Genomic DNA, 18,404 nt, shown 5'->3' on the forward strand with positions numbered 1-18,404 from the left:
CCAAGGACCAATACTCTAGCACACCTCATGAATCATTCTGGATTTAAAAATAATCTCTCTGCTCAGAATCTCCTAATTCAGAATGATGGACACTCCCTAAGGCTATCCATGGCTCCCTCTTCCTCCCCCCTACCACCCCCCCCACCCCCCGGGCACACAATCCCATCAAGAGAGCTAATTAATTACCCTTCAGGTGCAATAGCTACAAGTATGTCACAAAAATAAACAAGGAGAGAAGGAGTGCAAACCACATAAACAAATGAATGAGGTATGTTTCCTTCATCTCATGGACAATGAAGGGGGACAGCGCTCACCTTCACTGTTTTCGGTTCTCCTCTTCCTGAACACCTGCGAGAATTATTCATCCACTCCTTTAAGATGGATGAGGCCACGAGACTTGTTGTAGCCAATAAAATATGAATGGGAATTAATGTGTTACACTCAAGTAGAAAGACTTAACTAAGAGCCAGTAAGTGATTCTCCAGGATCTCTTCGTCTCATGAAGATCACACAAGGCTGAAGCCCCCTGAAATGCCAAGTGACCACCTGGAGGGAGGGCGGCCACCGGGACCCACACGGGGGCCCACAGCTGACTCCGGGTGACCAGAGAAATAATACGCTTCAGTGCTAAGCAACTAAATGCTGTTATTGTTTCTTCCTGCGGCATAATCTAACCTATACTTACTGATATATTTAGTTAAATCCATCCTTTGATGTGTAGCCTGTCTCTAATTCATTTGATCAGTATGCACTGAGCATCTACTATGTGCAATGCCCTCTCCTACACATCTGAGATACATCAGAGAACCAAAAACATGAAGAACCCGATCCTCATGAAGCTTCCACATGGCTGAGGCAGAAAGACAGAAAGCACTAAGCGTAATAAGTGAGTAACACAGCATATTCGAAGATACAAAGTCCTACAGGAAAAACAGAAAAATGAAAATAGGATAAAGGATCAGGAACCGTAGGGATGGTGTGTGTGGGGGTCAGGTTCAGTAATAAACACAGAGAGCTCGGTAATCCCCACCCTAGCCCCACACAACATGAAGGCACAGAGGAGAAAATGTGCTTTAAAAGTGCCTGCAAATAATAAATGCTGTGCGCGTATTCACTGCTACGTTTGCTGTTGATATTTAGTAGCCGTGGACGATTCCTCTGGGTCATTATCACAGGAAATTAGGGCAGTTTGATATGGTTTGACTAACAATCATGTATTTGGATTATTTTTAAATAATCCAAGGTGACATGAGAAAAATTACACCTTGACTGCCATGTTCCTACTTCACAGGTTTTGGTGAAGTTTTAGTTTTCAGTCTAGAAGAGCCGCTTCCTTAGAAATATCAGCCCCAGTTGCTGGTAGACAGAATGGTTGTAAGAAAGACTTCCGTCCCGTTTACTTCTGAGTCTTGGGCATGCACAACAGTCAAGTGCAGGATGGGGACAAATTGCACTTTCACCTGCAGGCCCCTCAGCTATGTGCACAGCGGGATAAGGTAACCCCGACGGAGGGAAGTTACAAGTCAGAAAACAGTGGCAGAGTCAGGGAAAACGCCACAAGGTCCGGATACAGCAAAAACATACAGTGCCGGGTGGGAGAGGGACCGCAGACTGGGGAAGCTCGCCTCACTGGTTTCCAGGTGCAAAGCCCGTTCGCCTCCTATGCCTCAGTCTCCTGGGCTCTAGAAGGGGAACAGTTTGCATCCATGGCTCACGTCCTCCTGCGAGGACCTCAGGAAGCTGAATGGCTGCAAACTGTACAGAACAATCAGGCACATTACTCCCCACCTCCAGGAGCACAGGCAACTCTGTAAATGACTGCACTACGTCTGACCAACCGAACTGGCCAGAGAGCAGGACAGCAGAAGGTCTACAAGGAGAAGGCAGAAAAATGGGAATCTGTCTTTAAGTAAATGGAACAGCATGAAAAGTACTGTAAACACAGACTAATGTTTTCCCAGTTGCAGGTTATCACCCATTAATGAGTTGGGAAATCAACTTTAGTTGATTTAGCACCTGTGTCTTTGAATGAATCAGTTCAGGTATTTCAACAGAATAAATAAATTTCACATGACTTCCTTCTCCTCTTCTCCCCACACCACTGTCATGTTAACATAAGCAACTTCACGTTCATACAGCAACTTGCAGTGTTCAGAAAACATGTTTGCGTTCATTTTATCATTAGGTTAGGGGTTGCTTGACATAGGATGGTTATTACCCACATTTTCATTTTTAGAAACCAGGAAACTGAACCTGCAAAAAGTGAATGAAGGGCTTGTTCAGGGTCCTACAGAAGAATGGGCAGGTAAATCCAGGTGTCCTCTGTTCTGTCTCACGTTCAGAACAAGGCAAGAGGAAAAGCACGGCGGACATCATGAGGTAGGTGGGTAGCCAAAGACGGAAGTGGGCCAGCGGACACCGACCTAGAGGACCCCAAACGCGAAGCCAAGGACTTCTCACGATATTCTTTAGGGCACAGGGAACAGTCAAATATTTGGAGGAAGTAACATGATCAGATAATGTCTTTGGGGAAGGAATATTACAAACAAGGGAGGATACTTTCCTAGTCCAAACATGAAGTTGTTGTGGATTAAGGAGGACAGGACAGAAAGTGGAGAGACTGGGAGACACTGTGTGTGGTGGGAGCAGAAGAAAAACTAAAGGCCTCTGAGATTTTTTTTTTTTTCAGTTTTGAAGAACTGAACATGGTCTGAACATCCAGCAACATCAGATTTAGTATCTGTAATTTTAACCCTGAATTTAAGGAATTATTATTATTCTATGTTGACATACTCCTTAGTGAAAAAACTGGTTGTGAAAACTGACTGGAAACGTGGCCACCTACACAACTTCATTTCCTACAGAAAATGTGAGAGAACCAGAGATTTTATTGCATGTCGATATGTTACCATGTAATTAAATGATACAAATAAGAGATAGAGGGCTTCCCTGGTGGCGCAGTGGTTGAGAGTCCGCCTGCCGATGCAGGGGACACGGGTTCGTGCCCCGGTCCGGGAAGATCCCACATGCCGTGGAGCGGCTGGGCCCGTGAGCCATGGCCGCTGAGCCTGCGCGTTCGGAGCCTGTGCTCCGCAACGGGAGAGGCCACAACAGTGAGAGGCCTGCATACCGCAAAAAAAAAAAAAAAAAAAAAAGAGATAGAAAATGAAGAGACAACTGAAAAATTCAAGGACTTGACAATCTCTTAAGGATTGTTAAATACAAAAAAATTTGGAAGCGTGTTCCTTACTAATGATTGAATAAAAATAAGTGAAAAATCTTTGATTTTTGAAAAAAATGTATTTTGAAATAAACAAAGTATAAATCTGTTACTACAAGATATTTCTAAAATCCTAGGTATTTTTGCCTTTTTGAATTAAATTCCTGAAAAAAATCTCCTTTACAAAATTAAACAAAATTTGGCATCAGAACAGACTTCATTCAAAGTAATCTTATTCGGATTTTCCTTTATGAACGATATACAGGTCTCATTCATTTGTAGTTTCACTAATATTTAAACCTGCACTGTGAATAAATAAATCATGCCCTACAGATTTAATCCTCAGCAAAATCAGAAAAAAAATCAACAACTGTAAAACATACAGTTTATCATATTTTCTGTGAGCAAAATAAATTTGTATAGGTGGCCACATTTTCAAGTACTTTTTGGAAAAATAAAAGCAATCTTTTATTTTTTATTATATTATAATTTATATATTATAAATTTCCAGTGTACAATACAGTGTTTCAATATTTTTACAGATTATACTCCATTTAAAGTTATTACAAAATAATGGCTAAATTTCCCTATGCTGCACTATATATCCTTATTGTTTATTTTAAAAGCAATCTTTTAAATTTGCTCTTAAAAATAAAAATATATGTCAGTAACACAGGAGGGCAATAATTCTTTAAAAGCAAAAATTAGGGTCAACTTGTCAACAAACATAAATCTATGTCACAATTTCTGTCCTTGTTATTTTATACATATTCTTTGTTAGCAAAGAGTTTTCCTGATCCTCCTACATAGGATTTTTATTGGGTCCAAATACCTTGGTAGGCTAGAGTTCAAACTTTAATTCTTGATGTTCAACGTACTTTGCTTAGTGAACTTCAGTTTCAAACCATCAAAATCTTTACTTCACAGAGAAGATAGGCAGGAATAAAGCATGTTTTCTTATTTTAAGAATATTTTTCTCCAAATAACATGGAAAACAAAAATACTTGTGAAACAAATTATTTTTCTATTGATTCATTCATCCAACAAACCAGTCTCATTGCTACTTCCTCACTGTCTGTACTTCAGGTGTATCTCAGAATGTTTTATAATTATGGGCATCCCCATTTATATGTGTGTGTCCATACACACACACACACACACACACACACACACACACAAACTACATGACCCTAAGTGAATTGATTTAGATAAAAACTGACGTTAGAAATTCTTAATGAATTATTAAATCTATTAAATTTTTACCCTCTATATCATATAATAACACATCACCTAAATCTAAGACATGCATACACGTTTGTAAACCCCACTGAGGACTTTTGTAAGAGGCAGTGACAGGCAAGCTAAAGAAGCCCATTTCCTAAACTGTTAAGATTTGGTTTTCACACAGTATGCTGGACCATATACTTAGGTATACTTAGGGTCAGGCAACTACGGCATGCTCAGAGCGACAGCCTGCAAAGCAGCAATTACACAATACATATATGTGTGCAGGAGCATGGATACGTGCAGTTGTGCCTGTGTGCCTGTATGTGTGTGCACGTGTAACTGTAACCTAGCATTTCTAAGTAGAATAACAACAGAGTGCTGTTAGGATATTCCGTTCAGATGAGTAACAGTGAACACGTTATCTTCCCTAACGATCAGTGGCACTGGCTTGGAACAATCTAAAGTTTTCTTCACAGAAATCCTCTACTATTTGCATTGTCAGAGTTGGAACTTCCAAATAAAACTTTATTAAAGTGCTCTGCAAATTTATGCATTTCTTATGGAACTTCATATCAAATTTTCCTATCCTGAAAAAATTGTAATGTTCTGCAAGAATAAATGTAAAGTGAAAGAGAAAACTAAAACATTGTTACTCGGCATCAGTTGAAATTTTTCTTAAAGTACTGGACAAAACTGAAACTCTGTGTAAAGGGTAAAGTATTATCTTCCCACCACTTCTTAATCTAGGACCCAATATCTTGTCATTCAGCAAATACTGATCAGGTGCCTACTTATGTGCCACACACTATCCTATATACAGAAGAATTAAATGACAGGTTCAAGGCCACACAGGACCTTTATGTCAAAGCCATTTAAAAATGTCCAGTCAACTAATTCAGATGCTCATTTCACAACATCATTATTTAGTGTAACTCACTTATTCCTCATCAAGCCATTTAAAATTGTTTTATTTCTCATTTAAAAACAATAATTTTATCCAAAAAATCACTTGTTTTCAATGATTTCATCTTTCACCAAAGATGGGGCATCATTAAATTAAAGCCAACTTATTTTTATCTTAATCCTTGTTTTATTTTGGTTGTTACCATTTTGACAAAGTCATATTACAAGGGGACAATATGATTTGAAGAGTCTCAGGAGAAGCTCTAACACTCCCTTTAAGTTATTCAATTTAAAAATTATTTCTTCCTAGTAATTATTGTTTCTAAACTGGACAACCTTCTTTCCATTAATATAATGTTGTAATAGCTACATTCAGTTCTATTTTAGGTACAAAGGACACTCGTATATTATCAGCTCTAGAATGAATAAATTACAAGCATCTTCTACTTTATAACTTAGGGGAATATCTTCCTCCTTAGCCACAGATCATCTCTAGGTCCCCCCTCTACAGCAATCACAACCATGTATGTTACTTTAATAAATAAACATTTACAAACAACTATAGTATTTTTAAACGGTCAGGTGAGGTCCTTTTTCAAGATATGGTTTATTCTTCATATTAATATTATTAATGTAAAAGGAAAAGGAAGGATCCATGGCAATGGTTAAAACTAGATTTGTTCATTGGCATTTTCTTTTACTAAATGCCTGCCTGAGGGTCAAACTAACAGAAGTATCCAACTGTCACATGAATGGACACATTATACCTGACAGGTTTCAGCTCAGGACCTGATGATTTTTAAAATAGTTTTATTTAGACTATAAAAGCTAGCATGTAATCTGTACATCCCTTACATTTTTAACCATATGGGCGGGGTGGGGGGAAGGGGGGTAGATAACCGAATGAAATTATACTGTGTCTCTTACCTAAAGAATGTGCAGCTGTGGTTTTGGAGCTAAAAAACCGACCAAGCCCAAGATCTCCAAGTTTGACGACCCCAGTGGCTGTAATGAACACATTAGCTGGTTTTATATCTGTGAATAAATGAAGGGATCAGGTGAAAGATGATGTCAGTTTAGGTATATTCAAGGGATTAAAAAACACTTCTCATTGTTGAATTTAAAATACATCTCAAAAATGAAAGTCAGTTTGAATTTTTAACCAATTATTTTGAGTAATTTTCATATAGCCTAATATTTCTGAGTCTCAGTCCCATGACAGACAGATAATCATCAATGCAGGATGATCACTATTCATTTTCATTTAAAATGTATTTTGTTTTCCGTTTTCAAATAAACTTCTGTGACATTCAAAGCACAAAATAAATTTGTGCCCTTCTTATATCAATTTCAAATAGAATATCCCACTAAAGAGCAATTTATTGACATGTTTACACAAAATATAAAATCATAACTCTGACACAGGTAATTCTTTACTTAGATGACCTCAGAAATTTTAATTGCTTAAGTAAATTGTACTGAAATTGTTCAAACCCCCAAATCAAGGGATTAATGCCTTAGTGATGTAACCTTCATACATTCCACCCAACCATTTGACTGATAACTATAAATATATTAACAGTGAATGCTGAACATTAAAAATCTAAATAGCTGTAATGTATAGTTCATTAAAAAAAAACAAAAAAACCTCTTCCTTATGCATGTTCAACTGCTTTCCTGCATCTAATTTTTTTTCTTTTATCAACATAATCAGTAAAAAAAAAAAAAAAAAAAGTCAAACAGAAAAATAACTAATTCTTATTAAAAAAAAAACCCAAGTAGTCTTCACTTAAAGGCTTATCATTCTAGTAAAATCAAAACTTGGAAATAAATTACCTGGGAAAGCCTGATACTGTGCATCGTTGACACCAACACTAAAAGTTACTCATGACTGAACTCACCCCGGTGCATGACTCGTCGAGAATGCATGTGCTCCAGTGCACTGCACAGCTGCACGAAGTACTTCCAAACAGTCCTTTCAGGAATTAGCCTCTTTTGTTTCTTAAAATGCTGTTTAAAAAATTTTAAATAAGATTTTAAAAACAGAAATTATCTTCAGACTAGATTCGGACTTCAGTCAGAAAAAAACACCTACTTTTATCTACCTATTACCAGCTAAAAACCATGATTTTCCATAGTGAAAGGATACCAAGATTTTTACTGGACACAATGGCTTAAATGTCTCCCTATTGTATCTAAGGTCAGCACAAGCCATATCATGCTACATCTTTGTGGTGTCCATCTATTTCAAAAAATTAACATCCACATAAAGTAATTTCTTATCCTAAAAGGAGGATGTCAGATTTTATTTTAAGAATAGCCGGAATAAAAGAGTCTAGAGACATGGAGGTGATTATGTTCATTACAAGATAGTCCTTCTCTTGACAGAAGGTAGTGAAGTAGAATTCCTTTAAATATTGAACCATCCTTGGTGATTTGAAATATCACTTAATTTATTAAAACTTAAATAAATAAAAGGGATTTATGTGAAAAGTTTTCATGAATATTTCCACTGCATACTCCGAGTCAAACTTGCACTTTGCTTTGAACGAATGAAACTAAATATGGGAGCAAAACATTACAGGAAGACCAGGGCAAAAAAAGCTGAGTGTAAATATGCTAGCTTGGAAGGAGTGGGCCATCACGCGTAAGAGGGCAATAACTAAATAACTGCAAAACCAAAGGTACATATTCATGCCCGTTTTTCTACATTACCTTTGCCAGAAGAATATACTAATAATATGCTGATTCAAGAACACAGTTCGTAGCTTCATAAGATTTATAAAGATTCTTTACATAAAAATTATTTTTCAAAAACAAAAGTGTAATTGGTTTTCTACTTAGCAAAATCTATAAATGACCAACATGAATAAGTATTTCATTTAGACAAATTTTCAGACAATTTTAACTTTTTAAGATATACATTGATTAATAGACATCGACATTTAAATACGTGCTTTAATGCACTTTATCTGGTGACTTGACATTTTTGAAAGTTCAACTAATTTGATTTCTTTTGTTATTGAATATGGAGAATGGTACTTCAGATGATTCCAAAATAATGAGCTGTGTCAGTTCCTACCCCTGTGACCAGTTGAGGGCAGGCTGAAAGGAAAAACAAAACAGGGAAACAAATTTGCCTGTATCCCTACTTCATACTTAGCAAAGGATTATATTTACTGTCTCATATGCACTCAATACACCAAAGGATAAATCTTTAAGGAAAAGCGAATCACTTTAGGTTAATCTTTATTGGAACACATACTATAGGAATGAACTTATTAGCAATTTCAATAGCTATTACATCAGTAGCAAAAAAACAAATAACAATTAGATGACCAGGATATTAAAAAGCAAATCAGGGTTAATACTAAAATGGTGAAAACCTCCCATATCATGTTTCAACGTTAAGTCTTATTAATTGCAGACTGTGTCAGCATCGGTTTTCATTCTATGGGGGCAATGCTGCAAAATCAGTTCTATACACATAATATTCTTTTAGATTTGGAATGGCTCCAAATAAAGCCAGTCTATGTGCTTTCCCTCACTCTGGATTAGCATATCAGAAGACTGTTTGATGTCAACAGGAAGATGGGGACCAGGTTTCTTTTCATTCAAAAATAAATATACCGTATCATGTAAGTATCAGACTATGAAAGAAGAAGCTTATGCTTTAATATAGATTCTGAAACCACCGTAATTATAATTAACTTGACAATTTACCTTTAAAGTTCCATTATTAAAAAATAAGTCATATATAAAGGAAAGGGCAGAATGAAAAAATTGCCCTCAAAATGGAAGATGTAACCAGGCCAAGATAGTCTGACTATTTTCATGTTTTCATATTCTTGTTTAGGATCGTTTCTTTCAAAAACAAATTAAAGGTGATAACAATAAACTGGCATCAATATAATGCTACCGAGACGGAATGACTTGGCCAAATGTAACTATCTAAATTCCTAACATGTTTCTGAAGAATAATTTTAGGAATTTGACTGGATCGTAAAATAAATCAAAAGCAGTTTCATTACGTCATTGGTTATCTCCCAATATTTTTTATGTGTCTGTTTAAACACATGCAGTTTTTCAACCATCCTTCAGTGTAGTTTTTTTTTTTGAGGAAACCAATACTTATGATGAGAAAAGGCTGTCTGTTCTGATGGTGGCACTGTTGGCTATCTCTTAAAAAGAGGATGAACAGAAAAAACGCAATACAAATTTGAATTCTTTTTACTACTGGTAAAATTTATATTAGCACTACAAAGGAGGAACTTACAAAATGCCAATGTATTAAAAAAAAGAACCACCTTTTCTTAACTTATTCTAATATATACATATCTTTTAAAAGTTAATTATCCAGTTAAATAGCATTACTGTTCAAAAATCCTATCTTTCTTTTGAAAAAAGACAGTCCCACATAAATATTCAGCTCTAGATTTGGAAAAAATCTAATACCAATACACAGAAATAAAAAATGTACATTTATTTGTCATGTGGTAAGTTTTTAATAAAGCAATAAATAGTTTTTAAACGTTAGTAGTAATAAAGATTTCTGGATATTACAGGATATGTCATTTTTACTATATTTATGTTATAAAATAGAATTTTAACTTTTTATATCTGAAAATAAAATATCTAAAAAGTCATGAAAAGACAGAAATTAGCACTCAGGTATACCTAACCACTTGGACAGAATTATTATTTAGTCTTTTTTTCAAAGGTACGTTCATCTTTTTTCTATGCAAAGCTTCAAATATTGTTTACTTTAAAAGCATATTTTTCTATCTCCATCAACATTATTCAAATATACACTGAACATTATTCACATCAAAAGAAAAGATGTACAAAAAAGGCAGCCAGGGTACATGTAAAATGCATATACAAACATCAGGTTATATTATATTCTCATTTATGTGTAAAAAGATTACCAGCATCTCACTTAGGTGAAATTCAGCATCCCTGGTAAAAACATGTGCAATGTCACTGAACGATGTGTATTAATATAAAAGAGGCTAGCTGATGCAAGCTGCTTCCATTCAAAGATTTTTGGAAAATAGTCACATCTTTTTTTAAAATTGTCAAACATCCTCCTACAAATTAAATGCCCCAGACCAAATTACATAGTGGGCACTGCTTATCAAGTATCAGTTTTGGGGTCACTTGGTTCCTGAATCTAGACACCACTACTCCAAACAGCACATACATTTATTTCTAAGTTTTATAACTCTAGCATTCCTCCTCAGGAAATCTTGGGAAAAAAATTTAACAGTATTACCCAGCATAAACTCATCAACAGAGAAAGAACAGAAAATTATCTTGTTGGATCAAAAAAAAGTTAATCTCTATAGTGTATCAAAATATTTAAGCCCGTAGTTTGGTATATTAATTTTTAACAAGAAAGTTTCAGACAACACACCCAGAACCAGAGTGCCAGTTTCACAGGTGTGCGGCCCATACATTCATGCAGGGCCCTGCAGTGAGTGTAATGCTCTGTTCTGCCGCCTAGAAATTCCTAGTCATTTGTCAACAAGGGGACCCACGATTGTGTGCTGGTCCTGGGCACCATATACCAAGCATCCTTTGGAAACAACATACTGCTGTAGTTAAAAACAAAACCAAAAAAACAACAAATAACAATCCTGTCAGGCAAGTCATTCTTGAAGAAAATTAGGAGAAATGGTAATTAAATAACAAGAAATAATGAAGTTATATGAGAACTGGCATTGCAGGCATCAGCTGTTTTCCATCTCTTCCAAGTATCTCACAGGAGGAAGTAAGTAATTTATGTTCACTATGAGGAACTATTTCCTGCTTGGGGGTGTCATCAGATGTTTCATGTGCCACTCACAGAATCCATATGCGCCTTTAATAACAGACCTGATTCTTGACAGTAATGGCTGTGTGACCTTGAAGAAGCCGCTTAACCTTGCTGGGCCTCTGTGTCCTCACTATATTAAACAGAGCTTGGAGATGATCTGTGTGGCACCTGCTGCCTCTAAGGTATCTCAGTTACAAATAAAACACAAATAATAAATGCCTGATTGGCACATTTTCACACTTAAAATAACAAATTTTACTAGTATGTCCTGTCCTTTAAATCTCCAGCTGATAAAAACAAAGCAAAAATAACAATCCTAATACCTCTGAGATCCCCATAGGTCCAGTTAATGCTATAAATGGCCTTCACATGAGAAAACAGGTCAAATTTTTGTAATTAGGTAATTATAAGGTAACTGACCTTGTAATTAGGTCAACCATTTACCAACAGAAGGGATGTTATGTTCCCAAACATTTCTGTTAAGTATAATGCATTTTTATAAGATGATATTTTGCAGTGGTTATTTCAAAGAATCAAATGCACAGGGACTGGGTGATGGAAAAGACAGGATGCTTCTAAAAGTGTTATTGACAGTTCTAAGTGTGATTTTTATTATGTGTCAATCTTTCTATGGAAATATTTTTATTCCAAAGGCATAAGAAGGTGTCAACAGACTAAACTGTACAAGTATTTGCTATACACCAATTTTGGGAATTACATAAATGCATAAAATAGTTATGTCTCAATTAGAATTTTGGTATGTGATACTAATTTGCAATGTGTGAATATTTTCACCCTTGGCACTCAGAAGAAAATTTAGGTACCCTAAGTTGCTTAGAAGATGCAAGTAATATGGGCTTGGCAGTCAGGAGATCACTAAAAATACTTATCATCTGCATCTAATTTTATCCTCTTTGATAAAACATTTCTCATCCAAGCTCTACTTGTCTTTTTCCTTTCCTATAAATGTTAGAAAAGCTGCTAAGTGTACTCAGCTGTTTCTAATTATAATTTAATAGAACATCAGTGTAATCCATTCATTCCCCAAAGTCAAAATCATATAGGTTAATAATGGAAGTGGAAAACATATTTTATCTTATGGTAGAAAATGTGAAACAGATAAGATATTTTTTCTGAGTAATTAAGCCTTGGGGGAAAAAAAAGACCTTATTTAGCAAACAAGAAAAATAAGCTCCTATAAAGTCACAATATTTTTCCCCCTGAAAAGTTGCCTTCTAAATGTTCATACATCAGTGTCAAGGAAACTTAGGATATTTTAAAAAATCAATGAAAAAGATATGAATGCATCAGAATTACTACAAGGAATGATGCCTGCATTGCTGCCACGTTGATAATTCTTAAGAGAAGCTTCCATGTTCCTAAAATTCATGGGAAAATACTTGGAAATACTTAAGATGTTGTCCCTACTGCATTAGAGGACTAGAGACAGAGGTGGTGAGATGAAAAAGCAGGAAGTCCATCTTTAGGACGACATGGAAGTTCACAAGCAGAGAGGGCAACACTTGCCTCTGATGAATTCTTTCTAGTTATGTTAAACCAGACAATAGTAAGAGAGTTAGAAAGATATTTCAATATTCTTAATGGACAAGGAAGACAGCAGAACAATAATGAGACAATAAAAGTCTCTCAGTAGAAATCTGAACAAAGAAAAATTGGACAGAAGTCCGTACCTCTTCTCTCTACTTAATTGTCTACAGCTACCAGCACTACTGCTCGTGGTGGTAAATGGTTTATAAAGGCAGCTTTCAATCAATATTACCTTCAAATAGAAGGAGCAAAAAGTTCCCTGAAAATTATCTTCTTATTTTTTCCTAAGTAAATATAGTTCAAAACTTACACACCACTTTTTCATTATGCTCACAGGACGACATAACGGCCATTATGGTACATAATTTTCAATTTATTAAAATCCCTAAGTTCAATACTACTTTATTACCAAACTTCACAGGTATCAAAGAAAACCCAAGGGATACTTTATCAGTAACACTGCTTCTGTAAAAATAATGCTGTATAACACACCTACATATACATACCACACAGACATAAATCTACGTGGTTACACACACACAGGTGTACATGCATGATGTAGGTAGGTAGGTACCTATGTATAGAATATTCAATTCTGTATAGTTTTTTTAGATAGCACCGCTAATCTGTAACCTTAAGACTTCTGAATAATTCTAAAGTCATGTATGAAATAAGATAGATAGCAATCGTATACAAGAGATTCAGCAGGAAACAGACTGCATTTGGAATCGCTGGCAATTCTCCCTGTGGTCTGGCTTGGGCTGCACACTTTATGCCAGATGCTGAAATGGACAGTGTCTGTATCCTCTAAACCATAAATCAGAGTCAGCAAAGATAGATGGTGCTGCTGGGGAGATTTTACTGCTTCAAGGATCCAAAGGTCAAGAGTGTAAAAGACATTTCTAAGTGATTTTATTTCCAGTACAGCCTCTAAATTTGGATAAGAACAGATAAGAATATGTCTGCAAATGCAAAAAAAACAACCACACCAAGAAGGCGAACAAGATTTACACGTTATAATATTTGAAGATAATAATTATCTCCAAAACACTTCATGTTTTAGCTAACTTATCAAAGTTTGTGGTAAGCAGAATTCTCAGACATACCTCACCCCTCAAAATCCTCAAGTCCTGGTGCACCATCCCCTCCCCTTGAGTATGAGCTGGGTGGTGAATGTGATGAACTATCACCCCCATATTAGGTTATCTTATGTGACAGAAAGGATTCTGCAGACATAATTAAGGCTCTAAATCAGCTACTTTTGAGATAATCACCAGGATGATTATCCTGGGTGAACCTGACCTAATCGGGTAAACCCTTCAAAGAAGTCAGGGAGATTCAAAGCCAGAGAGACTCTCCTGCTGGCCTTAAGGGAGCAAACTGCCACAGCAGAGAGGGCCATGTGGCCTCGAAGACGGCTCCCAGTTGATAGCCAGGAAGAAAGCAGGGACTTCCATCATACAGCCGCAAGGAACTGTATTCTCCCAACAATCAGTGAACAAGGAAGAAAGCTCTAAACCTCAGATGAGATCACAGGCCCAGCTGGCACCTTGATTTCAGTTTCTAAGACCTTGAGCAAAGAACCCACAAACCAGTATGTGAACTCACTGACCCCCCCCACAAATTGTGAGATAATAAATTTGTGTTTCTTTAAGCTAAGTTTGTGATAATTAGCAATTAAAAACTAATACAAAGTGCATTTATAAACACAGTAAAAAAAATCAGTATAAAAGATTAACATTATGTCTGTATAAAGGAAGAGTCTTAAAGCTCCTACAAAATTTAAAAGAAATACCGCACAGGTGGTAACAATGTAGAAAATACACAGTTGGCAATCCAAAAACACAGCCTATGTCTAAATATATTACAAATAAGAAGAGGTAGCCTAACTCAGGAACAAGACACGGGAGCCACTCTTGCCACCCTTATTCAACACAGCCCTGAAAGAACCTGCCAGAGCAATCAGGCAAGAAAATAAACAAGTTAAGGGCATTAGAACCGTGTAGGAAGAAGTAAAATTGTCTCTACTTGAAGATGACATGATTTTATAAGTAAAAAATCCTAAAGACTCCACCAAAAAACCATTAGTTCTAATCAACGAATTCAGTAAAGTTTCAGGATAAAAATTTAACATATAAAAATCAGTAATGTTTCTATACAGTAATAGTGAATTATCTGAAAAAGAAATAAAGAAAACAATTCCATTTACAGTAGCATCAACAACAATAAGATACTTAGGAATATCTTAACCAAGGAGGTGAACGATCTCAGAAAACTACAAGATATTGATGAAACAAATTGAAGAAGACACAAAAAAATGGAAAGAAATCCCATGTTCATGATCAGAAGAATTAATATTATTAAAATGTCAATCCTACCAAAAGCCATCTATAGATTCAATGCAATCCCTATTAAGATTCCAATGGCATTTTTCACAGCAGTAGACAATACAATTCTAAAATTTATGCGGAGCCACAGAAGACCCCAAACAGCCAGAGCAATCCTGAGAAAGAAGAAAAAAGCGGGAGGCATCACACTTCCTGATTTCAAACTATATTACAAAGTTACAGTAATCAAAACAGTATGGTACTGGCATAAAAACAGACACATAGATCAATGGAAAAGAATTGAGAGCTGAGAAATAAACCCAAGGATTTACAGTCAACTAATATTTGACAAGGGAGCCAAGAATACTCAATAGGGAGAAGACAGTCTCTTCAATACATGGTACTGGGAAAATTGGACATCCACATATAAAAGAATAAAACTAGACCCTTATCTTTCACCACTCACAAAAATTAACTCGAAATGAATTAAAGACTTAAATGTGAGACCTGAAACCATGAAACTCCTAGAAGAAAACATAGGAAAAAGCTCCCTGACAATGATTTTTTGGATATGACACCTAGAACATAAGCAACAAAATGAAAAATAAACAAGTATGATGACATCAAACTAAAGAGCTTCTGCACAGCAAAAGAAACAATCAAAAAGTGAAAAGGCAACCTACAGAATGGGAAAAAATATTTGCAAACGATATATCTGATGAGGGGCTAATATCCAAAATATATAAAGAACTCACACAACTCCATAGCAAAAAACCCCCCCAAATAATCCAATTAACAAACAGGCAAAAGACCTGAGTAGACATTTTTCCAAAGAAGATATATGAATGGCCAACAGGTACATGAAAAGATGCTCAACATCACTAGTCATTATGGAAATGCAAATCAAAACCACAATAAGATACCACTTCATGCCTGTTAGAACGGCCATCAAAAAAAGACAAGAGACAACAAATACTGGCCAGGATGTGGAGAAAGGGGAACCCTTGTACACTGTTGATGGGATTGTAAACTGGTGTAGCTGCCGTGGAGGAACCTCAAAAAAGTAAAACTAAAAATAAAAAACTAAAAATAAAACCATGTGATCCAGCAATTCCACTTCTGGAAATATATCCAGAGGAAATGAAAACAAACATGATATCTGCAGCCCCATGTTTCTGCAGCATTATTTGCAGTAGCCAAGACATGGTAACAACCTAAGTGTGCATCAATCAGTACATGGATAAAGAAGTTGTGGTACATATACAATGGAGTATTATTCAACCATAAAAAATGAGGATATCCTGCCATTTGCAAAAACATGGATGGACCTTGAGGGCATTGTGCTAAGTGAAAGATAAATATTGCATGATGTCGCTTACATATGGAATCTAAATAAAAAACACACAAACACACACACAGTCTCATAGAAAAAAGAGATCAGATTTGTGGTTGCCAGAAGTGCAGGGGAGGGGGGAGGGGGAACTGGAGGAAGATGATCAAAAGGTACAAACTTCCAGCTATAAGATAAGTAAGTACTAGTGATGCAAGGTGCAGCATGATGGCTACAGTCAACACTGCTGTCTGATATACAGGGAAGTTGTTAAGAGAATAAATCCTAAGCGTTCCCATCACAAGAATAAAACCATTTTTTCCCCTTTTTTTTTGCATTTTCTTTTTATTGTACCTATACGAGCTAATGGATGCTAACTAAACTTACTGTGATATTCATTTCACAATATATTACATGTAAGTCAAACCATTATGCTGTACACCTTAAACTTATACAGTGATGTATCTCAATTATATCTCAATAAAACTGGAGGGGAAAAAAAAGATAGCCTTAACTAATTATTTGAAATTGTGCCAAACTCTTGGCACAAAACAGAGTTCAATTTAAATTATTTGTATTTCATATTTCACAAAAAAGAAATCTGTAAGAATAATATTTACTTCCTTCTTAGCCAGTGTGGTGTGGTATGACAATTTTTTGGCAGATAACAAACTTCTGAGTTTCCCTTCATGAGACTTTTTATGTTGGGTTATATCTTGTTTTACTGATATTTTAGTAAAGTACAGCTTTAAAAAACATAATGTTAAATATATGCACTTATATTTTCTTCTATCTGTCTCAAACTGACTTTCTAATAGGCAATTATATAGGAACTTATAAATAGTTCAAAAAATAAACTATATTTTGGCAAAATTGGCTATGAAAATTTTAAATATATTTTAGCAATATTTCTACTGACAAAGTGTAATAAACAAAGCTCTAGTTTATATATTTCTGAGATTAGTCTCTTATCTCCTCTATACTAAGTCTCCATCACCAAATATGTTTCTTAGCAACAGAAAAGTGACATAAATAGTATTAATAAGGCATACTACAAAATGGAACATGTATTGGGTCCAATTTAGGATACAATAAAGAAAATGTATAGCATATATATGTCACAACTTGATAAACTATAATCCAACTGTTACTTTTTGTAAGAGTCTTTTCCTTTAAAATTCTGATTACTGATGATAAAGAAATATATGATGAAAAATTCTGGATTTCCTTTTATCTTAAAACTCATCTGGGAAGTATTTCATCTGACCACAGCCTCAGGTATTCCTCTGTCACTAATTAGAGAAATACTGAATATTTCCACTATAAATTGCTTAATTATATTTGTCAGCCTGCTCTAAACCAATTAATTATTTACTTGTAAAAATCTTTGATGCAGTGCTATCCAGAGGTTCATTTCTAGAATACAGACCAGGAGCTATATTTCCTCTTCTACCCCAATTAAGCTGAAGAGTTGAGACAGTGAAATATATTGTTGTGATGAACAATGATTTACAATATTACTCACCATAAAGAAATGAATCACATTTCTTACAATTCAAGTATCTACTGCTGTCCTTTATAAAGCACTAAGTCACTGTCATGTTCCTTCATAAAGAAGTTCCTATGATTTTTTCCATAATGTGGTCCCTTTTATAAAGACTGGCTTATAACACAAATCAAAGTGGTTAGAAAGCAGTTTTAGAATTTCTTAGGGCCAAAAAACCCCCTTCCTGTATCAGAACACTGTCTCCTCTCATGCCACATACCACTCGATATCTTAGCAACTCCTCGTGGGACCGGAGTATGAAACAGTAGGAAACATGTGCCTGTCATACCACCACCCATGTTTACTGATGGACCCCTGGAACAGAGGAGTGGAACAGAGGTGAGACAATCAACTGTTATACATACACTGTCCACACATTTATTGAGTTTCTACTATCAGCCAGGTACTCCCTGGAAAATGAAGGCAGGCTGTGAGACACAGTCTCTGTACTCAGCAGGGCTTTAGGTCAAATGGGAAATCCAGAC

General features: G+C 35.6%; 1 protein-coding gene across 3 annotated transcripts in view; it reads right to left on the bottom strand.

Annotated features, from left to right (window-relative positions):
• The window catches only part of NEK7 (NIMA related kinase 7), a 150,615-nt gene that overhangs the window by 40,003 nt on the left and 92,208 nt on the right, over positions 1–18,404 (bottom strand). For all 3 annotated transcript variants that reach the window (XM_082651209.1, XM_082651210.1, XM_082651208.1), the window contains exons 6-7: positions 7,252–7,360; positions 6,278–6,385 (exon numbers count right to left, since the gene is read on the bottom strand). In XM_082651209.1, the coding sequence (XP_082507335.1) occupies positions 6,278–6,385; positions 7,252–7,360 (217 nt within the window). The remainder of the gene's footprint in view (positions 1–6,277; positions 6,386–7,251; positions 7,361–18,404) is intronic.

Source organism: Grampus griseus, assembly GCF_964374135.1.
Source record: "Grampus griseus genome assembly, chromosome: 1".
Lineage (NCBI taxonomy): Eukaryota > Metazoa > Chordata > Mammalia > Artiodactyla > Delphinidae > Grampus > Grampus griseus.